Source organism: Maylandia zebra, linkage group LG6 (genome assembly GCF_041146795.1).
Source record: "Maylandia zebra isolate NMK-2024a linkage group LG6, Mzebra_GT3a, whole genome shotgun sequence".
NCBI lineage: Eukaryota > Metazoa > Chordata > Actinopteri > Cichliformes > Cichlidae > Maylandia > Maylandia zebra.
In genome coordinates this window covers 16,616,152-16,633,424 of record NC_135172.1, presented here as the reverse complement: position 1 = coordinate 16,633,424, position 17,273 = coordinate 16,616,152, and the positions used below count along the sequence as shown (strand labels likewise).

At 40.7% G+C, this 17,273-nt stretch overlaps 1 protein-coding gene and 2 long non-coding RNA genes across 3 annotated transcripts; 2 read left to right on the top strand and 1 right to left on the bottom strand.

The window, feature by feature from the left end:
* Positions 1 to 1,272: 1,272 nt before the first annotated feature.
* pdia2 (protein disulfide isomerase family A, member 2) lies at positions 1,273 to 9,389 on the top strand. The gene is made up of 11 exons (XM_004568360.2): positions 1,273 to 1,627; positions 2,380 to 2,586; positions 4,017 to 4,150; positions 4,235 to 4,372; positions 4,993 to 5,109; positions 5,264 to 5,389; positions 5,646 to 5,840; positions 5,987 to 6,107; positions 8,738 to 8,916; positions 9,006 to 9,182; positions 9,261 to 9,389. Exons 1-11 carry the CDS (start codon positions 1,351 to 1,353, stop codon positions 9,315 to 9,317), a joined length of 1,728 nt encoding a protein of 575 aa, XP_004568417.2. The 5' UTR covers positions 1,273 to 1,350; the 3' UTR covers positions 9,318 to 9,389.
* Positions 9,390 to 11,403: 2,014 nt separating this feature from the next.
* LOC112434932 (uncharacterized) lies at positions 11,404 to 14,797 on the top strand. The gene is made up of 3 exons (XR_013099152.1): positions 11,404 to 11,490; positions 12,653 to 12,747; positions 14,029 to 14,797. It is a non-coding gene; the product is annotated as an uncharacterized LOC112434932 (long non-coding RNA).
* Positions 14,798 to 15,164: 367 nt separating this feature from the next.
* LOC143419174 (uncharacterized) lies at positions 15,165 to 16,756 on the bottom strand. The gene is made up of 3 exons (XR_013099151.1): positions 16,471 to 16,756; positions 15,703 to 15,791; positions 15,165 to 15,504 (listed from the first exon to the last, which is right to left on the bottom strand). It is a non-coding gene; the product is annotated as an uncharacterized LOC143419174 (long non-coding RNA).
* Between the last annotated feature and the right edge of the window lie 517 nt (positions 16,757 to 17,273).

The following is a 17,273-nucleotide window of genomic DNA, read 5'->3' as shown; positions in this document are numbered from 1 at the left end:
CACAAACTTTTCTTTTGCAGCTGTTTCCTGGAGTGAAACCCTTCACATTAATGCGCAATTTACCTTTATCTGCGAATCGGTATTAGAGAGACGACAGGAAACTAAAAATGGAGACAGAGAGGATGCTGGAAGCAATGACCTGCTTCTTTGAATCTCAGAGCAACATTGAGAAACCTGGACGTAGTTCAATAAAGTTCCAAGATAGTCATTGAGTTTTAAAGTTATAAACAGAAACAGATGTGGCTTCCACAGCACGTCTTTTGTCCCGTCTCCCTCTCGTCAACCCCAACCGGTCACGGCTCCCCGAGCCTGGTGCTGCCAGAGGTTTCTTCCTGTTAAAAGGGAGTTTTTCTTTCCCACTGTTGCCAAGTGCTTGCTCATAAAAACTTTACCTTACAATATAAACCTTGAGATGACTGTTGTTCTCATTTGGCACTATATAAAAAAAACTGAATTCAGCAAATAAGTAAGACTTTTCAAAACATACGTTTTAGAGGAACACAAAGGTTAAAAGAAAAGAACCTCGCGGTTGTTTTAAGAGCTCAAACTTCAATCTCAACTTTTGAAGCAAGTTTTAAAATCCTGAAAACAGCTGGACAACCTCTGCCTGTGGAGAAAGACTCGGCGCTGTGAGCCGTGCGTATGTGAGTGTTACATGTACTGGTTTTAGATTAACTGAAGCGCACATCGACACGCACAGTAAAACGCAAAGCATCTGCATGACAAAGACAGCACTATGTTGACAGCACTCAGCTTCAGTGATATTTCACGTTGCTAGCTTGAAGAGAAAACAGAGAAACTTGCTATCTTTCTTGATTAATGGTGCTGTGGATTTAAAATTGAGGTCATGACAGGGGCAACTGTGGAAAGTGGTCTCTGTAGTTTGAGTAAACATAAAGGGTGTGATAAATGGTAAGAGTTGTTAATCCACTTGTTAGTATCACTGTGGGAGTTTTTAGGTAAATGAGGGTTTGATAAGGAGCAGAAAGAGGAGTTAAAGTTAAAAGCGTTTTAATGCTACCACGTGGTGTATGGGGAGGTCTATTTAAACGCTATAAACAAAAGAAACACAAACACAAACATACGAGTAGGTGTACGTGTGATCAAACACAGCAGTCGATTATCCAGTTTACCCAATTCTGAATCTACAAGGCATCGTTTGATTGGCCGAGACTGGAAAGTTTCCCCTACAGGCGTGACGCCTGATTGGATGACAGGGAAGGCCAGTAACATTCTGACACACACGCTTCATCTTAGATAAATAATCGTACAAAGAGTAAAAGACACATGCATTGACGGTCACCTACACCTAAGCACAGGTACCAGAGCAGCTCAGACAGAGACGCAGACATGAAGACTCACAAGCTTTTGTTCATAGCGCTGCTGGGCCTGCTGCTGTGGGCCTCCTGCACGCAGGCCGAGGACAGCACTGACAGCCAGACAGAGACGCAAGAGGAGACGTCTGAGGAGGCATCGGAGGAGACAACCGAGGAGGCGGAGGAGGAGGCAGAGGCACCAAAGAAAGAGAAAACAACTGAGATAGAGGAGGAGAATAACGTCATGATCCTTCACATCAACAACTTTGAAAGAGCCCTCAGCGAGAATCAGTATTTACTGGTTGAATTCTGTAAGTGGGATGTCTTATATCCTGGAACAAAATCCTGATTATTATGATAAATGAGCTCTTTCTCCTTCTTTAGATGCCAGTAATAACTTGTGATTAATTTTCCCTTATCGCTTTGTTCTGTCTTCAACACAATTGTTATTAAATTTGAGTTGCTTTTATGCACAAATAACATCAGTGACAGCGAAGGTTGGCATAAGGCGCCACATAAAGAAGAACTCATAGGTAAGTTGTGCAGATTTTATGTAATAACATGAAAACTAAAATGTAAAATAAGCATTAATGCTCCTTGTTCATCCTGGGAACATAATCTAATCTAAACTGATCAAAGAAGGTTAGAAAATATGGCAGGAAGTGAAAAGATTATCTCATTTTGCTGGCAAGGAATTTAAAATTTGATCAATTTACAAAAGAGAGAAAATCTTTCCTTTCCCAGCCTTTAACAGCGCCGAGGCATTATCGCACACGTGACACGTCCTGTCCAGGTGTTGTGCGGGTTCAACTCTCCCACAGATGAACTGAAGCGGAGAGGCCAGGACGAGGAAATGAGACATGGGGGAGAAAGACGGAGCCCAACTGCCACTTTTCTATCAGCTGCTCATTTCCATGAGTATCTGGACAGGAGCTGCTGATAGCAGCAGAGGCCTGCTGTGGACAAACCCCTGTAGTGTCTCCCTCTGTCTCTCACTCTCTCTGGAGTTCTCTGGAACTTTCATTGAACTGTGTGTGTTCATGTGTTTTTATATGTACTGTAGATGCTCCTTGGTGCGGTCACTGTAAACAGCTGGAGCCAATTTACGCCGAGGCTGCCGAGAAGCTGAAGGAGGAGGAGCCGGAGCAGCGCTTGGCCAAAGTGGACGCCACGGAGGAGAAAGAGCTGGCCGAAGAGTTTGACGTCGGAAGCTTCCCCACTCTGAAACTCTTCATCAATGGAGACCGCAAAGAGCCTGTCGAATACACCGGTGAACACACACACTTATACACAAACACAAGCAGCTCTTTATGCATCATCAGTGAACATCATCACCTGATTGTGTATAGTTTGCATTTTTCCACCTCCCAGCACCTTCGAGGGTTATCATCTATTAGTTTGCACACTGAACCAAATGTGCGTGTTTAAACTACTGTGTAACCCAGTTGGTGTTAGATATTTTTTAATTATTATAATTTTTCTGAGTCTTTGTGTGTCAAAGCTGTGGTTCCCACAAAGGCCTGTGGGATGGGTACTGAGTAGAGCAGCTGACCCATATGCAATAAGGGTTGGAATCTGCCTAGAGGTCTTTACTGGTCTTTCGCTCAACTTTATTACAATAAGAATCTAATGTGACCAAAAATTGTATTTTTAAAAAGTAGCCCTTCATCAGCATCACTTCTCACATTAAAACATGTTGAATTGAACTCATGCTACACTTTTTAAAATTAAAATAATTACTGTAAATTCATTTTTCCAGCAAACAGTCCAATCCAGCCACTGGACAGGTTTGGAAATGTTTTTTAGATGACAATTTGGGGCTTTTAACTTTTTTTCTGCTAAAAACCTTCTCCAAGGCTATTTGCACTTCAAGTGTAATTAAGTGACTGATAAACAAACAAACAACAGTAACGTTCTTGTTTTTTCACTATTGACTGTAGAAATAAATGGGTCCAAAATTAAAAAAAAAAAGGTATTTTTTGGGAATTAATGACACTTGTGTGCTTTATAATTACAGGACAGTCTGCACGATAAGCTACCACAACTTTTTCTGTACTTTTACACATTTATTTCTTACAATTTAAGACAGATTTGTTTCATTTACTACAGCAAACTTTCTATTCATGTATGTGTTAGTCCGCATAGGGAAATAGTTCCTCTGCATTTAACCCATTCACCCAGTGAAGCAGTGGGCAGCCACCAATGCAGCGCCCGGGGAGCAGTGTGTAGGGACGGCTCAGGGGTACCTCAGGGTAGCCGTTCAGTGGAGTTGAACCCCCGACCTTCCGATCATGGGGCCACCACTCTACCTACTGAGCTATCCCTGCCCCCTCATTTAACTACACATTTAGCAATATGCAGTTAAACCTCTATACTGACCGATTACTTAAGGTCAAAGCTGGGTTGGCGGTATGTACCCCTCGATATAAAATGACTTTGACTAGCTGTTTCAAATATTTACCCATAACCTTTTAGCTAGTACTAAAAATAAAAGCTAGCTAGCAATTCCAACATTTATTAATTAAGCCAGACTTTTAGCAGATATTACAAATACCCATTACTTTCTGACTGTTCCTTTGACTGCCTGTTTCTACTCTCTTGTTATCATTTCTGCTCAAAGCTGAGCTACAAGCTGATGTTGGGCACTCTTTGCTTCAAAGCACCTGAAACAGCCGCTTTATATCGACCTTTTCTCTGCAGGTAAGAGGACGACGACGGGGATAATCCAGTGGATGAAGCGTCGCACTGGCGCCGGTGCTGAAGCCCTGGAGTCTGCAGATTCTGCAGCTCAGTTCATAGACGCCCATAACATCACTGTAGTGGGATTCTTCGAGGTCTGTCCTTCTGTCGAGGCTAACATTAAATCATGCAATCATCTATGAGTGCTCGTAACTCCATGCTCTCGCCCTCTCCTGCAGAGTTTGGATAGTGAAGCTGCTCAGGTGTTTAAGGAAGTTGCTATGGACACGCCTGACACAGAGTTTGGAGTCACAGCCACTCCAGAGGTTTTCCAGAAGTATGAGGTGAAAGGCAGCTCCGTGGTGCTCTTCAAAACGGTACAAATACTTTGCAGATACTTTGCTTTGCTGCCATCTAGTGTCCGGAGATGGTGACTGCGTGTTCCTGTAAATTATTTATCCTATTGACCATGAAGAGAAAAAACATCAGAAAAAGAGACTGTGACATATAACAGAATCAACTTCTTTGAGTCTATGAGTCATTTCTTTGAATAACTTCACTATAAAACAGATTTTGATGAATCAGTGAGAATATGACAAAATAGTTGTAATAATCTTTGTATTTATTTAAAAGGGAAAATGCAACCTGGTAGGTTGATATTATTTATAGGTAATTAAGAAAAAACAAACATAGAAAACCATTTAAACATACTGTATGTGAAAGAAAAAACGTACACATGAGGTAACAAATCAAACATTAAAACCACTAAAACTGAATTAAAGACCAAAACACATTAATTACTATGACATTTATGGATTTGAGAGGGTAGATTATACAGCAACTACTGTGTTATAGATGTGGAGAAAGAACGCACAGAATTATGAACCTTAATCCTGCAGGTGTAATATTTCAAGTATGTAAAATGTAAATGTGTGTGTGTGTGTGTGTGTGTGTGTGTGTGTGTGTGTGTGTGTGTGTGTGTGTGTGTGTTTGCTAGTTTGATGATGGCAGAGCAGACTTTGTGTTGTCAGAAGAAGGGAAGTTGGACAAAAACAACATGACCACCTTCATCAAGCAAAACAGCCTGCAGCTGATCATCCGATTCAGCCAGGAGGTAACGCACACACCAGTGAGCAGACACGAAGAGAAAACTGCAATTAAATTTAAAAAATGATAGCATAATACTGTGTGTGTGTGTGTGTGTGTGTGTGTGTGTGTGTGTGTGTGTGTGTGTGTGTGTGTGTGTGTGTGTGTGTGTGTATTTTCAGGTAGCAGACAAAGTCTTCAACTCTGGCATCAACGTGCACTGCCTTCTGTTCATGAACTCCACAGCGGAGAGTCAGATGAGGCTCCTGGAAAAATTCAAGGCTGTTGCCAAGGAGTTCAAGGGAAAGGTAACTGTCCTGCTCTGTGTGTGTGTGTGTGTGTGTGTGTGTGTGTGTGTGTGTGTGTGTGTGTGTGTGTGTGTGTGTGTGTGTGTGTGTGTGTCATGCGGATCATTACAATGTAAGGTGAAGACTTTGTTTCATCAGTGCTTCGTCCTCTAAACTGTTGGAAATGTGTGTGTGTGTGTGTGTGTGTGTGTGTGTGTGTGTGTGTGTGTGTGTGTGTGTGTGTGTGTGTGTGTGTGTGTGTGTGTGTGAGATACAGCTGCTGTTCATTCTGATAGACGTGTCAGAGCCCCTGTCACACGTGCTGAGCTACTTTGCCGTGTCCAAGGACGACGCCCCCACGATGCGCATCATTAATATGGACACAGGAAAGAAGTACGCCAATGACTCAGAGGAACTGACCATAGACTCACTACGACAGCTGTGCCAAGAGGTTGTGGATGGTACTGCAAAGGTACTACAAATGCAGACAGTCCTCACCTTCTCAAGTCTGTATGTGACTGTGAATGTTAGGTTAAAAGCACTTGGAGTGAAGTAATGTAACTAGTAAAGTACTGTAGAAGTACGAGTTCTTCTAACTGGTCCTTTTTTCTTCTGCAGCCTTACTATCGGTCAGAGGATATCCCAGAGGACTGGGACAAAGGACCAGTTAAAATCCTGGTGGGAAAGAACTTTGACTCCGTCGCTCTGGACCCGACCAAAAATGTGTTTGTGGAGTTTTGTAAGTCAAATCCTGGACAGGGATCTTGTGAAATCAGAGCGTTCATTTATTATTCAACTCAATCAAATTTGCAGTGAAGTTTGCCAACATCACTTTGATCATCACTTTTCTCTGACTTCAAATTCATTAGTCCTTGATTTAAGCTGCTTCGCTAAATGAGGCACCGGAGTTGCTCCGGTGTCTCATCTTACTTTAATGAGCCTACCTGTGAGCAGGATTTCCGACATCTCAATAACTTAAAAGCGAGTCCTGGTCTAATAGGAAATTTGGCAGCTGGAACCCTGCACAAACACCGAGGATAGACATTTCCAATGCAGTCTTTAAACCTTTGACAAGAAAAATATTTGCATATCCACCAACAGTGGATTCAAGGAGGGAAAACTCCTTGAATTTACTACTTCTGAACAAAACATCCTCTCAAGAGAGCATGGAGCAAAGGCTGTAGAGTCTATAGCATACTGAACGATTTTAATGTTACAGAAACTACAGAAGAGGACACAAAACAAGCACTAACAGAAGTAGATTAAGCTATTGAGTGAAGGAGGTACTGATATTAGATGCAGTATCTATATATGATAACATTATCATTCAAGTCTTGTGTTAAAGCTGGAGAGAACTCAAAGTGAAGCGACAGGAAGCAGAAGCATGGTCAAGCAACATTTATTTACAGTTTACCAAAGAACATCATGAAGTGTTTGAGACAGAGAAGCAGAATGAGCTGGTAAAAGGATTGGAGCTGGCAGCGTGCACACAGAGCGAAGGCTAATCCGAGCCAGTGAGAGCAGAGAGGGACACTCAGACACAAGTAATCTGTGCAAGCTGGAGACCAGAGGAGGTCCACTCCAGGAGTGGATCAGCAAGGAATTAGCAAGAGGTTTAGTGAGTGGCTCGAGGAACTGAACGGCTGATTATGTGATTGGGCAGCATGCTGGAGCTAAGGACCGGTATTTGAGGCACAGATGATTGCAGATGATTGGCAGCTGGAAACTCAAGCCACCAAGCAACTGATTCCACTCCTGTAATCAAAGCAGGGCATGTGGAGAAAGATCCGGATTTGGGAAAAAGGCTTAGCCTGGAGAAAAAGTAGTATAAATTCACACCTGTTCTTTTTATATGTTCGAGGCATAATTATGCTGTGGCTGTCTTTTAATCTTTTAATCCTGCCAAAATTTGCTTAAACGTTGTCTTGCACACACTGAACAGCTGATTAGAATTTGCTGGCCAAACATCAATGCAACCAGTCAAGACTACAGCCACAAAATGTCTAATAAAATAGCATTTTAAAGCCAGAAGGTCGATGGTCACCTGTGCTTTGCCATAGTGTTGTTCTTCAAAAACACTTTTTTGGCCAATATTTGGCGCCATACGCACACAGAAGCAGAGGGTGAGACTGTGACGATATTTCACCTTCAGTCAGATGCTGATCTGGTGATGCTGACCTTTTGTATCCACCGATTAATAAATTCGTTCAGCGTCTGCACTGCATGTATCTTGAGTCTGGACACAATCAGAAGTACATTCCAACTTTAGTATATGGATGGAGTCACACAACTGCAAAAAGGTAATATTAGTTAGCAACAACCAATCCTAAAGTTCATGCCAGGCTTGCGGCAGTTTTTCAAATTCTTCATTCTGTATTTGGTGGTGAATAGATGAACAAAAGTAAGAAACGCAAACAGAGAAGATAACATCACATTTATAGAGGTATGATAAAATGAACATGATATCATGAAAATTAACAGAGCTGGGGTTTATAATGGATCTATAAAAAAACACCATCTAGATGTTAGTAATGCAAGTTTCATTCAGATTGGCCCACCCATTAAGGTGGAGAAAGGGCACATACTCTGTAAGAAGATTATTGTTCTCACTTAACACAAGTAATTGTTAACGTGGCCATGTCACTACTCTAAAGTCATATGGGGCAAGAGCAGTAAGACAGGCCAACAGCTCAGCTGGATTTCTAAAATAAAGAACATACACTATGTGGACAAAAGGATTAGGAAACGCCTTTTAATTCAGGTGCTTTCAGTTTCATTGCCACAGGTGTATAAAGTCAAGCACTTAGCCATGCAGTCTGCCTTTACAAACATTTATGAAAGAATCGGTTCTGTAACAGGATGCCATCATAGCAACAAGTCAGTTTGTAACATTTTCTGTGACATCTATAAATTCCACGATCAGCTGTAAGTGTTGGTAGACCACGTATAGTTCATAAAAGACGCCAACTCTCTGCTGACTCAGTAACTGCAGAGCTCCAAACCTCTGTCATTAACATCAGCACAGAAACTGTGCACCAGGAGCTTCATGGCATGAGTTTACATGTCGAGCAGCTCCTGTTGGTGGAACATCGTGTTGGCTAAGTTCTTTGGTCCATATAATGTGTGTAGATTAGTATGCACCAAACAGGGAGTTGGCATTAAGGGAGTTAAAGTTTATTTAGCTGAACTTAAGGTAAGAACCTCCTATCCTTCCACATTTCCTTTAAGCAACGAAGCAGATCTCTAAAATGGTTATTCCTCTGTGTTTACTGTAACATACAGCTGAAATAATCCACCTTTCATTAATTCATCTTCACCAACATTAGAATGACGTTCCTTGTATGTGTATCTCTGTGTGTCTGAGTGTAGATGCTCCATGGTGTGGACACTGCAAGGAGTTGGCTCCCATCTGGGATCAGCTTGGTGAGAAATATGCCGACCATGATGACATCATCATAGCCAAAATAGACGCCACAGCCAATGAAGTGGAATCTCTTGACATTAAGAGTTTCCCAACACTCAAATACTTCCCAGCTGGTGACAAAGAGGTAAACACACACGCGCGCACACACACACACACACACGCACATGCGCACACACACACCTCTACACACTGCATTCTTTCCTTTTCTCTCAGGTGATCGAATACACTGGAGAAAGGGACCTGGAGACATTTTCTAAATTCCTGGATGGTGGAGGAGTTTTACCTAAAGAGGAAAAGGATGAGGATGACGACGACGATGATGATGATGATGATGATGAGGATGAGGTGGATGAGAAGAAGGAAGCCGACAAGGCTGCTGGCGATAGCAAGGTTTGTGTTAACGCTGCAGATTTATGCTGTTTTTCTTTTAAAAATAATCCACAGTTCACACGTTTTCCTCTTTTTCAGGAGCCCAATGAGTCCGCAGAGGAAAAGACCAACAAAACATCCAAAGATGAGCTGTAATGTCACTTTTTGGCCAATCAGGATCAACCTAGCAACTTTGAATTTTCTTAATAAAAGTGATACAGGTTTAAAGTGTTGGCTTTGTTGTGAAAAAGCTTTAAACTTTTTGTCTTGATGCTTGCTTCTTTATATGTCTGTTGAGTGCTTCACACGGCTGAATTTGAAACGTTCAACACAGACGGTAATATTTATAGAGACTCTCCAAATGTGTCATAAAATTGAGCTTCAGCAGGATTACGAGGACACGATGGACCAGGATCAAGGTTGGATGTAGCAGTGCAGTGAAAAGAATTTCTTAGAGATTTCTTGGAAACGAGTCACATAATGATTTGTTCTGTGAGTTTCTTTGTGTACAAACTGTGATCAGCTGACTTGTGCTGCTGCTCTGATATTCACTGCTCTTTATCTTGAATTCAACAAGACATAACTGTATGTGTTGTGAGCTATGTGGCTTATTTCTAACCCCCTTAATATGATAAATCTAGTGTAAAAAGTAGAAACCAGTCTAATCAGCATCACCTCAAATATAAATTAATGTCTGCTACCCTTTATCACTGTGTGAGAGGTATTTGTTATACAATATGGAGGACTCAGGCATAGAACTGAACTCAGTTATTGCTGAACTTACATGAGACTGAATAGAAAGACTAAGCAGACATGTGGGAATACAAGCTAGGAAACTACACAGGAACTCACAGGACACACAGCTTGAGGGAAAGACAAACAAGGGCTTAAACAGACACAGGAAGTAATGAGGGAGATGGAGTGCACCAGGGAGCACAGGTGAACTAAATCAGGCTAACAAGACAGAAGAAGCAAAAACACAATGCACACATAAGAGACGATCAAAATAAGACCAGAAATAAACAAACACAGAGACCCGAGACAAACTAGATGCAGGTAAAGACTAAATAAGCACAGAGACATGACTGACCTGAGACAACAGGGTGACCGACCATAGGGACAGGGCACAGTGAGACACAGAAGCATGACCAGGGCCATAGATGAAGATAACTAAATTTTACAGACTCAAAAGATCAAAATACAAACAGGTTACAGCAACGAGCTTGAATTTATTTATATAGTACATTTAAAACAACAACTGTTGAGCAAAGTGTTGTACATTTAAATAATCAAAAGAGATAAAAACATAGGAAGACATGACAAAATCTAAGAAGCATAAAGTGAGAAGATCTGAGTAAGAAATAAGACAAATAAAAGTAGTATGAACTTATTCTCATTTAAAAGCCAAGGAATAAAAGGTCCTGATGTGAAACAGCAGTTTGTTTCACAGTTTAGGAGCAGTCACGGCAAAGGCTCGATCTCCTCTGTGCTTTAATTTGGACTTTGGGACAGCTAGGAACATTTGATCTGCAGACCTCAGTGATCTTGCAGGAGTGTACCAGTTCAAAAGGTCAGAAAGGTATGAGGGTGATAACTTATGCAATGACTAGGACATGAAGAACTAGAGTGTAATCACATAATAACTCCAAGAATGAACCAAAAACCCACAAAACTGGGAGGAGCAAGAAAAACTCAAGAAACTAGGAGGTGTTAGGACCCAAAGATCCTAACACCCCTGATGTAACCTAGTAACAGTACTTCCATCCCAAATAGTGCATCATTGTAAATGTTATCACGATACAGCAAACTAACCGGTGTAGCTTGAACTAAACTGCCAGCTGTTTTCATGCAAGCTCTGAATAAGACAAAATTCGTATATTTAATTTGTTTTGGAAGACATTTTACAGACATAATTTGGCAATTTTGATCCAACATTTGGTTAAAAAACTCTAAAATGAATCAACATTAATTGCAGATCTAAATTTGATTTTCTAAAACTTCACTTGCTGAGCAGTCCTTACCTTTGCAAATAACCCCTCATCTTCTTCTCTTGCGTCACTTTAACACTGCAGCAGCTGTAGTATGGAATTGTTTTCGCTTACAATTTTTTTTTTTCGGTTTCAATCCATTTTTCGGTTTCAATCCATTTTTCAGTTTCACTCTGCTGGCACTGTTTTGGCGTCCGGGGGCGCGCTGGGGGGGCGGGGTTTCCGGCCCGCATGTATTTGCATATATTATAGAGGCCACTAGTGCTGACCAAGCTGCCATCTTTCTCTCTTCCCGTCTTTCAATGGCTGCTTCAATTTCAGCTCGAACCTCCAAACCGCAAGTAAGTAATCATTTTTTGTCATCTTTTCTTGCTGTCCCACTGGACTGGACATTAGTTTAGTTTTTTTAGCTACATCTGGTGAAGTTGTGGTAAAATGCTGGTATTAGCCTATTCGTCGTAGCAAGCTAGCCTGAAGCTAATATTTGCTAAATTTAGGGACACCCGTGTCTCTTCAGGAGTTGGAGGCCGGTGTTCTAGGAGCGGATCTCAGGATCTCAACAGGCAGTGTTGGGCAGTAACATAATACATGCACCGGCGTTACGTATTTAAAATACAAAATATGAGTAAATGTATCCGTTACAATTACTGTTCAATAGGTGATATTGAGAATACAGTTAGTTTGTTGAAATAAATGGATTACATGGCGGTATTTACCTGTTTCATATGTTAGGCTATGGTCTCTCTATTTTTTGGTAATTCCACGCCGGTGGAAACCCAAACAAAACACACAATAAGAGCCTCTAAAAATTATTATACAAAAATTATTTAATATGAAGGCAATAGCAGAGTGTTACAGGCATCGCCCTAAACAATGTAGCCTCATGGGCAGTGCTGCAGGGAGAATGGACTGCCATACCCGTTATGTGTCTGTGAGCGAGGAGGGAGAAAAAGGAAAAGTACAGCTGTCACGGAGCAGAAACAGGAGCTGGAAGCATGTAAATATAATAATAACCACTAAAGCCAAAAAGAGAGCCTGACGAGCCCAGCTGTAAGTAAGCTGTTAAGACTCGACTGTACACTGTGTTCGTGTTTTCCTCCGAAACAATAAGCAGCCTTTCAACGCCTCTCTGTCTCTCGCTAGCAAACTTGACCCAGACAACAAAGTAAAGCTAGTTTTCAGCTATGAGCCCGACACGAACCGGACGTATTAGCCAGAGGTCCCTTTACTACGGTTCGGAGCCGCTGACCTGTTTTATATACGTGCTGAATAGTTTTCTACACGAGATCGCTGCAGCCTTACCTAATGTCCACCCTACTGTTACTCATTTATATTAAGATTTTAACATCTAGTTGGTGTTGTTATGGCGAGTAGCCTTCAGTAATAGTAATAAATCACACAGCAATAGCACATTCATGTAGTTGTAAAGTATTCAGAATACATTACTTCTATAATCTTTGGTGGAATACATTTTAAAATTAACCTTCCCAACACTGTCAACAGGTTAGCACCTCATACCACAGTGCATCAAAGCAGTCTCATGAGCGCTGGGAAGGAGGAGCCCAGAGCCCAAAACAGACAGTGCAGGAGATGACAAGGTTAGTAATTGTATGGTGAAAATTATACTTTGTTATTAGGGCTGGGCGATATGGCCTAAAATTCATATCGCGATATAATTTGAAGCATGTGCGGTAACGATATATATTGCGATATATTCTTTTCTTCTGTATAACGTATTTTCCACACTATAAGGCACACTTAAAATCCTTTAATTTTCTCAAAAATCAAGAGTGTGCCTTATGTATGAATTCTGGTTGTGCTTACTGACCTCGAACCGATTTTGGCGTGCAGAAATCTGTTAAAAAATGTTTTAGTACAACTTTGGTAAGCCGCACTGCTTGCTGGATTACGGCTGCCGTAGTGAAGAGCTTCGCGGAGTAATCTGGGTCCAAAACTCCGTCTTCTTCAGGTCCCAAAGTCAAACGAACACAGAATTAAAAACAGTCTAAATTCTTTCATCTTTAATTAAATCATCAGCGTTGCTGCTTTATCGGGTGTAACAATTAAGTTGTACATCCATGCATCCATGAAAACAGAATTTATTAAATTTAACGGAGTTAGAAGTTAACAGGAAGTTAGCTCGCTAGTTTACACCTAAACATTTCATACCATGTTCTGACTGAGAGACTTTTGAAACAGCTCTGCTACCAACATAAATGAAGACAGAAAACTAAACAGCAGTGGCGTTTGCAGGGTTACTGAAGTTGGACTACCTGGTATATAATGTTGTGCTACGTGAATGTGATTGCTAGCGACACAGCTAACTTTTTTTCCACTCAATAAAAGTTAACGTGAGGGATTCTGGTGGTCAGGGACAAATGCAATCACATAGCAGGATGCTATACATGGGCCAAACTTCAGTCAGGAGAACAACTGAGATTATTCATCCACAATACGAGGTTAGTTATTAATATACTGCAACAGCATGGGAATAGAGCAGCTGCGAGAGAATTCAACATTAATGAATCAATGTTACGGAAGTGAAGGAACGGCAGTTTTTGGCTTTCCCCATATTTCAAAAGTGCTTCATCTCTTTGCTATGACTATCGCCCGCCATAATCTGCAGATGATAATGGTTGTAGCCGCTGCGATGCTTTCGACCAAAACAGGCGCAGCTTGATGACATCATCAACATGCACTATCGCGATAGAGATTTTGACTATATCGCTCTATCGTTAGCCAAATTTATATCGTTTCTATCATATATCGTTTATATCGCCCACCCCTATTTGTTATCTTGATTGGCAAAAGAAAAGTAAATACAAAATCTGCTTCTCACATATAGGGCATTTCCAAAACTTCAATTTCTTTCATTACAGCTGTCCTGTGCCAGAAGTTCTGTTGACCCACAGTGAGAGGCATCATTTCAGAAACACCAGGAAGACTGAAACTCATCGCCGGGATCAAGCAGGGCTCGTGATCTTCACCAGCAGCTCCCTCACAAGAAGGATAAACCCAGCATTTCATGAACACTGATGGAGACCTTTGTTTTGTGTAATGTTAGAAGTACTCAGATAATCCTCAGAGGGTCTGGACTTTTACATAATATAATAGAATAGAATAGAATTCAACTTTGTTGTCATTGCACAGGTACAGGGCAACAAAATGCAGTTTGCATCCATCCAGAAGTGCTTTAGCCATGATATAGATATATTACAATATATATTAGCAATAATATAGATATGTAAGTATATTACAGAAATGGGTCTATTATGGTATGTTACAATGTACACGGTATGAAATATGTTGTGAATATTCTATAACTATGTATGTACAGGCTGTAGTGAGTACAAACTATGTACAGGATATAAATGAGAAACTACAGAAATCTGAGATATACAGTTATACAGAAATGTGAACTATGCAAATTATAAACAGTTGTAGGATTAAAAATCATCATATGTACAGAATGATTATTTACACAGAACTATACAGTAGTGCAGTTAAGTAATAGCTATAAGCTATAGTAATAGCTTTAAGTCCTGTAGAAAGTTAAATATATGTTGTGCTCACTGGTTACTCTGGTATGAATGACTCTGAATTACTTTATGATAAATAACACACTATTGTCAAAAAACAGTGAAAGAATTCTAGATCACAAGTTTTTAGTTCAAATACAAGTAACAACCTTTGACTTTTAATCAGGTTTTATTTAAATGGTAAATGGCCTGTATTTATATAGCGCTTTACTAGTCCCTAAGGACCCCAAAGCGCTTTACATATCCAGTCATCCACCCATTCACACACACATTCACACACTGGTGATGGCAAGCTACATTGTAGCCACAGCCACCCTGGGGCGCACTGACCACCAGTAGGCAACGGGTGAAGTGTCTTGCCCAAGGACACAACGACGAGACTGTCCAAGCCGGGGCTCGAACCGGCAACCTTCCGATTACAAGGCGAACTCCCAACTCTTGAGCCACGATCGCCACGATCGTTTTATTTAATTGTGTCAGAGAAAACATCACGTGCTCTTCATGTAGCTGAGTACATTCAGAGTTTAAAACAGAAGTTGTGCAGGTCTGAGATCAGCAGTTTTCTGAAACACCAAACTGAGGTACTGTTAATGCTGATGTATAGTGACACAGTTACAGGGGTGATTAATCCTTTTGACTTTTTGTCTTTAAATTTATCAATAAAACAGCTGCAGCTTTCACTGACAGCACATGTGGTACTTTAACCTTTGTACTGTTTTCTTCAGTTAATTTTGGAGTTACTACAAAGATTGAAGATATAGGATGATCTGTCTGCTGTCACTGGGTGGTGCTGAGGTCTGAATCTGAGGTCAGCTCCTGTAATCACAAACAGAACAGAATCATCACAAACTGAAATATAAAGTTTATCTCTCAAATCTGAAATACAGCTGATCCTTCTCCGGCCTCACACACTCGGGATCTGAAGTTGTTCAGTCCTACAGTTCTGCCGACAGCTGTTTATTTTTTTATTTGTTTTAAAGGCTTTACTAACACATTTTCTAATATCATGTTTACCTTTGAGTTGTTGATGCTTTATAAATGGACATCTGCAAAGATGAGATGATGGAGCAGGTTTCAGTCGAGGTTCAGTCTGCTGCTGCATCCTGGTCACAACATACAGAGGTGTTATCAGCTCAGTATTGAACAAGAAATATTAACGTTTCAAATTATTTGTCCTAAAGGATGCAAGCTGTACAGAGTACTGAATATGTGACTTTGTGAACATAATTCATTAAAAATAATTTGGACAGTTTTTTAACCTGAATATTTGTAACAAACTCAGTAAAAAAAAAAAAAAGCTAAAAAAAATAATCAGGGGAAAAAATGTAACATTTTAACTTAAGCTGACAAGCGGAAGTAGTTGGTTTCAGTACATAAGTATCGGGCTTTGCTATTTAATCCGTAGCTATTGACTAATGAGGGGAATTTAAAAGTTGGCTTTAATGTCCTTCCACATGTGGAAAGCGACAGAAAACATGCTGCTGTTTGCACATATTTAATAATCAGCTCTGCACAGGAGCAGAAGCAGAGTCCAGCCCGTTGCTCTTACAGTATAATACTCATAATAAAAGTACAGTAACCGTGGTTAGTCACTGAGCAGCCCGGTGCGTTTCTCTTGATTTCTTTAGTCAGGGTAAATTCATTCACCTGCACGGGTTAGCTAAACGAACTTTACAAAACATGTTTCCCCGACAGCCGAGTGCTCATCTTAGCTAGCTAGGTCCTTAGGTAGCTAGCTAAGGACCTAAATTACGGATTAGCTTACAAACACATTTAACTTACCAAAAATAATGCGGTGGGGCCTCAGGTCCTCCTGTCCGGTAGTCCAATTTACTGAAGAACACCTCAGGCTGTCACTTTGAAATAGTCGGTAATGTAAACGCTGGACCTCTCGGCATCTGCCATTCCCGAACAGACACGTGCGAGTTTGTCCGTGACCGCAGCCGCGTCGTCAGTGTTTTCTCCAGTCATTGGTCAGCATTATAATATATGCAAATACATGCGGGTCGGAATCCCCGCCCCCCAGCGCGCCCCCGTACACCAAAACAGTGCCAGCAGAGTGAAACTGAAAAATGGTTTGAAACCGAAAAGTGGATTGAAACCGAAAAATGGATGGAAACCGAAAACAAAAAAAAAATTGTAAGCGAAAACAAAAAAATTACAGTTTCAATTAATTGTTTTTCACTATCAATTTTTTTTTCGGTTTCAATACAAGATTTTTCAGTATATTTATTTCAGTTACAATATTTTTTTTCGGTTTCAATCCATTTTTCGGTTTCGTTTCAAGGTGGCATCGTTCTGATTCCATACTGTAGCGCTCACAGACACAATTTGTGACAAACTGGAGAGAAAAAGTTTGTGTTTCCTGATATTTGTTGAGCTGATTGAGAAGTATTTGAAATGGCTCTAGGCTTAAAAAAGTTAACTAATTCAATAATGATATGCTTTAATCTGCCTAATGATAATAATAATGCACATCCATTCACTGTTCACATGCATTTAGGTGTGCAGAGTATCCAGCTGAGGTTCAAAGTGACCATCAGAATGGGGACGAGAGGTGATTTAAGTTATTTGATGTGGCACTT